The 8,205-nt window shown below is 43.0% G+C and overlaps 1 protein-coding gene across 7 annotated transcripts in view; it reads left to right on the forward strand.

Moving 5' to 3' along the window:
• MTCL1 (microtubule crosslinking factor 1) overlaps nucleotides 1–8,205 on the forward strand; it is a 102,316-nt gene that overhangs the window by 52,464 nt on the left and 41,647 nt on the right. For all 7 annotated transcript variants that reach the window (XM_054285343.1, XM_054285342.1, XM_054285344.1 and 4 more), the window contains exons 4-5: nucleotides 981–1,040; nucleotides 6,902–8,205. The exon at nucleotides 6,902–8,205 is cut by the window's right edge and continues 22 nt beyond it. In XM_054285343.1, coding sequence (XP_054141318.1) covers nucleotides 981–1,040; nucleotides 6,902–8,205 — 1,364 coding nt within the window. The remainder of the gene's footprint in view (nucleotides 1–980; nucleotides 1,041–6,901) is intronic.

The following is an 8,205-nucleotide window of genomic DNA, read 5'->3' on the forward strand; positions in this document are numbered from 1 at the left end:
GCTTTACCTCAGCTGCAAATTGTCCTCCACAGAGCAAATATAAACAGAAGTAATAAATAAAAGAGGCCAGAATATCAGGGTGATCTGGGGAGTGATCTGATCAGCCTTCAGGCTCTGGGCACAGACAGAGCAACACAGCCTGCTTGAATTCAAAATCTGCAGTTCCCAGCTTTCCGCCTTTTTCTTCTCTGATAACTATTGATCCCCTCAACCTGATAAGTGTCGAATTTATGCCTTTTCTAAATAGGCCCAGCTCACAGTAGTTTGGAAACCAGTCTTGACACACAAATAAACATTGGTAACATCCTGATGGTGCTCTACCTCTCACTTCTCACGAACACTGTGCTTTTCCATTTGGGAAATTAGAGATTTCTCAGTGAAGCAGTGATGCTGACATCATTTCCATGTCTTAAAAATATTTTCTTATAAAGGGATATAAAGATTTGCAAAACCAATGAAATCTGAGTTATGAAGTAAATTCAAAAATACCTGGAGAATTATCTGGTCTTTATCTGGGCTCCTCAGTATGCTTGCTAGCATGGATTAATAAATAATGTTATGCCATATAGCTTAAACATGCATGTTCTTGCCTATTTTTTGGGGGGTTGCTTTCCTCTGAGGTTTCCACCACATGTTTCACATCGACTGTGAGTAAGATTCTTGGACTTCTGCCCTGGATTAATCAAACATGAATCATTGCCCCATGCAAAAAGAAAGTTTAGTCAAAAATTGTGGTGGTCCATAGAAGTTTTAACTAATTTTATTCCTTATTTTGGTGGGAAATTTTGGACATTAAAAGAATCACCTATAAGGACCTTATCATCTTGTTCTTTTAAGGATTATTAAGAAAAATTAAATCCCCAGCTGTTCAGGAGAATATTCTTTTCTCTCTCCTTAATTAATCGTATAGTGGTGAAACCTGCCAAACTTGCAGGTTTTGTATTTAGCTTATCAATAACACAGTGTTGTTTCTGTTGCAGAGTTCCCTGAAGAGGAGAGGCAGCAGAGAAATCCACAAAGAGAAGAAGACATTTACCCAGGTATGGTTTCCATGAACATGCAACTTTGAGCAAAAATCACATGATACAACTCAAGATTTATTTTTATGGGTTTTGACAGGGCCATCAGGTATATTAACTTGAGTGCAATTAGGCCTTAATCTACTGAGACCTTCCAGAGATAATGTAGAAGCAATTTAGGACAAAAGTACAGTCTCTACACTGTGCAGCTTCTCAGGCTCATTGTGCTTGTATCCATTGATTGAGGCTGCAGGTTTGCTACAAGAGGAGCAAATCACCTTGCCTCACAAAATAATTGGATCACAGCTTAGGGACTAACTAAATTTATACACTGTGCCAAAGGTTTTGTGCTAATGAGGGTCTTGGCAGGAATGCAGTTTACACACTGCAGTGACACCTCTTGAGCCCTCGTGTCTCCTTTGATCTCCCTGATGTTGCAGGAACTTGTGCTCCCCAAAGCTGAGGTACCTCAGAGAGCCCAATTTCCCACTCAGTCTCTCTTTGGACATGGGTTTTATTTTAAATCTCGTTGGTCAGTCCTTCTCAGGAAAGCAGTCTGCCTGGTTTCCTCTGCTTTTTGTGCTGACTGTAGGAGTTAAAGCTTTTCCCAGCACAGTTGCTGTTTATAGCCAGGGAGATGGGGGTAGTATTTCACCTTGCTGGGAAAGGAGCCAGGAGAGACATTGTGCCTTCATTAGAGAAGGGATGCACTTCCCCTGCTGCCCCTCGGCAGGCTCAGCATACACAGCCGAGACCTAGGGGCTGTCTAGTCCTAAAGTCCATTGATTTGTAATTGAAACCATCATAAATCACTACAAGATGTTGAACTTGAGGGGGTAGGGCAGGCAGCTGAGTGGGCATACTGGGGGACTGGCCAGTGGCCAGGGCACTTCAGCCTGCTTTCCCAGGCCACAGCAGACTGGGTGTCCTGGCCAGGATGACACAAGCATGGCTTAATCATACCTTAAAATGAGGCTCTTGCTATGGAAAATTATTTAGGTTGTCAGTCAGGTCAGAGTTTGTTTTTCTGCAAGTATGTAAAATACAGAGATGAAATATATGCACATGCCCACACACATGCAAATTGCAGATGAAGCTACATGAAGGCACAATTGTGTCCATAGGGGTTTGTGAGCAGCACTGTCCTTCCTTTCCTCATTCCTGGAAATACAGAACTGTGCAAAGAGAATGGATTCTCGTGCTTGCTTCCTCTGCCCAAATCCAAGCATTAAGAGCAGCTACAGTTTGCTTTGGAAAGCCTTAAAAAGATTTTATAAAATTAACAAAATTAACTTCACAAAATGAACTGAGTAACTAAGTGTGAGCTCAGCACCACTCACAACAAAGAGAAGTGATCCCAGAAGCCACAGGGGGAGAAAAAACTTCTACCCACTACACACACACCATAACTCCTGCAAGCAAAGGGCTTGGGGCTGGAAATGAAAACCTTTGCATCAGCACTCTGCAAGGTGGCCATTCAGTTTTCTTCACCAACTCGTTAGGGTAAAAAAGACCAAAAATAACCTTATATGCTAACATAGCCCAGCCTATATGTACATGTCCTGGCTTTCTCCCAACTTTAGGATATTACCAGTATCTCCAATATCTCCAAACCCAGGCATCCATTCAGAGGTATTTGCTGGTTGAGATCAAGGCACATCACAGCAAATGCCTGACCTGGTCAAGCAGCTGCCAGGTCCTGGGCATGGCCCAAAAGGGTTGGTACAGACACGCCCAGGAGGTTCAAAATGCTGCTCTTCAGGCACAGATACCTTAAATACCTAGAATGAATGCCCATTGTATATTTTGTGACTGAGAAGGCCTCAAACTTAGATTCTGTGCATCCGCATGTGTACAGATACATACAGCATTTTCTTACTGCAAGCTCGTCATGAAAATTAGCTGGAACTTCACACCCACCACAGAGCACACCGAGTAAATAATGCCGATGAAGTTCATTGTCTTGAGGCTGTGTAAGAGCAGAATTTGTAGTAGCACTCTCCCACCTCTAGCAGTATTGAAGAAAAAAAGTTTTTATTCAGCAGAATTGCAAAATGGAGCTTCTTGGAAAATACCAGGCACCAGGCAAGCCACAAAGAAAAGTGGTTCTCCAGCGCAAGGTAGGAGTGCTGGCACTCAGCCAGATGCTTGGGTGCTGGTTTTACTGCCTTGTCATCAGACCTGCAACCCCAAAATTGCTTACCAGTCTTCTGCCTGGCAGTTCCCTTGCACTGGTGGTGGTGGTAGAGGAGATGGTGTTGGCCTCTATCTAGCTTTGTGTCTTCTTGCCAGAAAGGAAATATTGTATTGGGGAATTTTTGATCAGCTCTTCATTCTCATCACATCTCTCACGCATTATGCATTTACAGTGCATAATTAAGTTAATTTATTTCTTATAAATTTCATTTTTTTATCTCCACATTCTACATTTGTCTAAATTAGACAGCAGACTCTGTGGGGAAGGATCTGGGCTTTTTTCTTCTCCTTTTTTTACCCATTAACATCCTTCTGAAGTGCCATGCAGAGCTGCAGTGCAATTGCATGCAAATTATCACCATCGGTAATCATTAACTCCCATTTATCCTTAATGATCTCTCAACGTCCATGACAGAGCACCGTGACTGTCACATCTTTGCACTGCTGTTCCTTCTTTTCTTTCTTTATGGTTTGCCTTCTGTACACATTTTAGGAAAGCAGGCACATACTGGATGTTTAATACAGTTAGGAGGCCATTGCCCATATTCAGCCCCTGGGATTTGAGCCTCTTGTTCCTCCAAAGCCATGGAAAGGCTATTCTCTATCTTTTTCTTTTTTCCACTCTCCTGTCTTTTCATTTACAATTTAACTAATAATGAGCTATTCTTAGTTTCAGTGATTTGGCCTCTCTTTAGTTTGCCTTATATGTCAAAATTCTGCTTTGCCTGTGTGGGTGTCTCACTCTCTCACTGTTTCTACTTGGTTTCAACTGATCAAGAAATCAGTGATATTTCTGTACACAAAGTTCAGAGGGACAGATGCATGAAGGTTGGAGTCCTACCCTTCTGGCATGCTTAGATCTGGCTGATAAATCTCTCCAGACCATTCTTTTCCTTTGGAAAAAATGCTGTCAGGGGAATGGGATGTTCCCTGGCAGGGAAGTGAGGAAGATCTAGAGCTTTCTCACCTTTCCAGATGGGATCCATATTTAGCAGGCAAGATTACCATCCATCAGCTCTGTTGTTTTGTATGAGGCTTGTGTTTGTTTAATGAAAAAAATCTTGCTTGTTTCAGCTCTTGCAAAAAAAACAAAACTTGAAAATTTGATCCTTTAAAAAAAAAATAAAATAGATAAGACAAAACCTGGCGATAAAGTGATGCCATTAAAGGAGTTAAAAGTGATTTTGTCCTGCAATAATAACACACTAACTCCACAGATGCACTGAGTCGTGCAGTGATGCTGAGCAAAAACATTGGGGCCCTGACCCTGAACACGTCGAGGCCTTTCCCTTTTCTTCAAAAGCTTCAAAGCTCTGAGTGCGTTGTCCCAAGTGCTGTTATTTGTACTGTCTGGAGGGCAGTGGGTGTCTGGCTGGAGGCCCCCCTGAGCCCAGGGTGGCAGCAGGCCCCTGGTGCTCCAGGCAGAGCAGAGGAACGGGGCAGGCAATGCCCCTTCAGCCAGGCATCGCTCCAGCCAGGGAGGTGCAAGGCACCAGCTACTGCCACAGACAGCTGGGCTCCTGCAGCCAAAGGCAGACAAGGAGTGAGTAAAGAATGCAGGATTACAAAGACAGAATAAAGAAAATGTCAGACCAGCTATTAACAGAGAAATAAATAAATAACCAGGAGCAATCTGTGGGTTCTGATGTGCAGCACTAGTCTGGCTGTACCTTTCCTTGTGATCTTTGTATTTCTCTAAAAGCAAAACATTGAGCTCTGCGGATAAACTGATTCATCATGATAGGAAAAACAGAGGTAATGTGTTGCACAGCCCTGGACAAAGTTGATGATTTAATCATACAGTCTTATCCAGCCAGAGCAACCAAAATTCAAAGTGACTGCAGTAGAGGCTGCATAGGTTTTTGCCAGGTTTTAATTTGATTCTTAATTTGCACTTTTGAGTTATAAAGAGAAAAGCAATTTATAAATAATATATGTATGAAAAAGAGAAATGTGAGACAATAGAGATGATAGAAAGTCCATCTTCTAAAGGCTCTGCTTCTAATCAATCATAAGTACCTTTCCTGAATTAATTTAAAACTTATATTTCTGATGCCAGAGACATGATGACCAAAATTTTAATCAACCCATGAGCTGATTGCAGTTGTGTTTGGCTCTTGATTGTCAATTAAAACCACATATCAACAGAAAGTTTGACTAATTTTTACCTCTATCATGTTTTTAACATGTAATTTGACATTTTTTTGTATTTAGCATTTTAAAGTCACAACCTGCAGCAGGCAGCATCAATCAGAAAGCTAACTGGGTTCAGAACTATACAACCAATCACTTTTGTGTCTGTTTAATTATTAGCTGAAATTAAGTCATAATTATATTTGTGTAAATAGAATGTGGCAAAATTAATCTAGGTAGCATAGAAAACTAGTGTGCTAGGATCCGTGCTATAGAAATCAAATAATTTCCTCAGATTACTGAGCCATAATTAGTGTTGTAATTTTTTTTTTCCATAGCCTGATCTGGGTGAACAATTAAAGTCAGCCATGTTTTCCTCTGAATTTGGTTTCCATTATTAGGAATTAAAACAAAATGGTGCTTGTGAAAGATAACAGTGCTCCGGAGACTGAAATGAAGTTTCCATATATAATTGCACATATGTCCACATGGCCTACCAACAACGATAAAATCTGCTGTCTCAGGAGATCATCTTTCAAAGCCTGCCTTCCATTATACTGCTAATGCTGATAAATGTGTCTCTTTTGAGGCCAAGTGCCTGTATCTCCATGACAATTCATGAAAGTGATTCATGCAAAGAAATTGTTCATTGGCTTAGAATTTACTTAACCTTGTCTCTTATTTCAGCACAATACACACTGGAGTTTTCATTTGAAATGAGATGCAGTACCCGACACGCACAAAAAACCCCAAACAGCCATTCAATACCCTGGTACTTCTTGAAAAATGCAGGTTTTCACATGGGATGGATTTGGGTGTAAACACGATTTAATGAATTTTTCTTCCCTTTTTCACATGTTTTCACCCGTCTCCCTTGTGAACAGTTGTTCGTCCCAGAAACAGAGATCACAATCTGCTCTGTCCTAATAATAACAGCAGTAGACACAACAGTGTGCTTTCTATTTGGAAAGCAAGTTAGGAACTTCGTCTATTTCACAGCATTATGAGATCACAGTCACTAAAGTCTTCACTTTTCAAGGCAACCATACAGTTTAGCACACCTTTGTTGTGTTTTCTAGCTGAAAGTGCCCAAAATTTGAGATCATGAGGAGCAAATTCATCTGAGTAGTCTTTGTTTCATGGTGCTTAAGGGGAACAAGCGTGTCATTAAAGGTAAATGGAACAAAAAGTGAATGGAACAAAAAGTGCCAGCAAATCATAGAACCTTTTCGTTTGAGTCATTATTTTCCACAAAATTTGCTCAGCATTTGAGAAAAAACATTGTGTTGGCACTCTTGCATCACTGAACACTTGCACAGGCACACTTTTTTTTCCCCTCTTTAACTCTGGTCAAGCTGCTTTGCCAATTTAACCAAGACCAAGCCATGAAATGTGTCAACTGTGTGATTTGTGCAGCTGTGTCTGTGAATTGTTTGCATACCTAACAGATACAGCTCAGAGGGTGGAGAGGTGGAGATTTTGGAAAATAAGCTGCTGGTTGTTCTTCTATTGTAATATAATCTTGGTTTTGGGGGGGTGATTATTCTTGGCAGGAGGACAGTGCTGATTTGAAGTGCCAGCTCCAGTTTGCCAAAGAGGAGGCAGCGCTGATGCGTAAGAAGATGGCCAAACTGGGCAGGGAGAAGGACGAACTGGAGCAGGAGCTCCAGAAGTACAAGTCCATCTATGGAGATGTGGACAGCCCCCTGCCTACTGGGGAAGCAGGGGGCCCACCCAGCACAAGGGAGGCGGAGCTGAAGCTTCGTTTGAAGCTGGTGGAGGAGGAAGCCAACATACTGGGCAGAAAAATAGTGGAACTGGAGGTGGAGAACAGGGGGATTAAAGCTGAGATGGAGGATATGAGGTGCCAATACGAAAAAGAGTGTCTCAGCAGGGACCACATTTCAAGCATTCCTACCTCGCCCTACGGAGACTCTGTGGAGTCAGCCACAGAGCTACGCAGGCACCTGCAGTTTGTGGAAGAGGAAGCAGAGCTGCTGAGGAGGTCAATCTCTGAAATTGAGGATCACAACAAGCAGCTAACAAATGAGCTGAACAAATTCAAGTTCGAGCCGGGCCAAGAGCCAGGCTGGTTGGATGATGCAGCATCCAAGGGTGGTGGGACCTTGCAAGAGGAGCTGAAGTCGGCCAGGTCACAAATCAATGAGCTGAGCGGGAAAGTGATGAAGCTCCAGTATGAGAACAGGGTCCTGATGTCCAACGTCCAGCGTTACGATCTTGCCTCTCACCTGGGCCTGCGCACTTCCAGCCCCAGGGACAGCGACGCCGACAGCGATGCTGGGAAAAAAGAGAGTGACAGCGAAGATGGTCGTCCGCCACAGCCAAAGAGAGAGGGGCCCATTGGGGGCGAGAGTGACTCCGAAGAAGTGTATGAGAAGACGTCGGGTTTCGGGAGTGGGAAGCCATCAGAAGTCAGTGACCTGTGCTCCACCGAACTCATGAGAGTGAAAGAGGACACCGAGTCATTAATTAACATCAAACGTGAGGCTGAGCGACTTGAGAGGACTGTGGAGCGCCTTATCACCGATACGGACAGCTTGATTTATGATGCAAAGGTGCACGTAACCAGCAGCCCATCCACAGAGCAGGATTTCAGAAGTGGTGAGGAAAGGGGAGAAGATAAGCATGAACCAGAGCTTCTGGACACTGTCAACTCCAGGATGAAAGCTTTCCGGAAGGAGCTTCAGACCTTCCTGGAAAAGGTTGATCACATTGGAGAGGGCCTTAAGGAGCAGATGGAGGACCTCTCCCCTCTTCCCCATCTCACAGAGTCTTCCAGTTTCCTATCCACAATGACCTCCATGTCCCGAGACTCTCCCATTGGTAACCTGGGGAA

Source organism: Melozone crissalis, unplaced genomic scaffold (genome assembly GCF_028551555.1).
Source record: "Melozone crissalis strain CALT ecotype California unplaced genomic scaffold, PUWL_Pcris_2 ptg000042l_1, whole genome shotgun sequence".
NCBI classification, from domain to species: domain Eukaryota; kingdom Metazoa; phylum Chordata; class Aves; order Passeriformes; family Passerellidae; genus Melozone; species Melozone crissalis.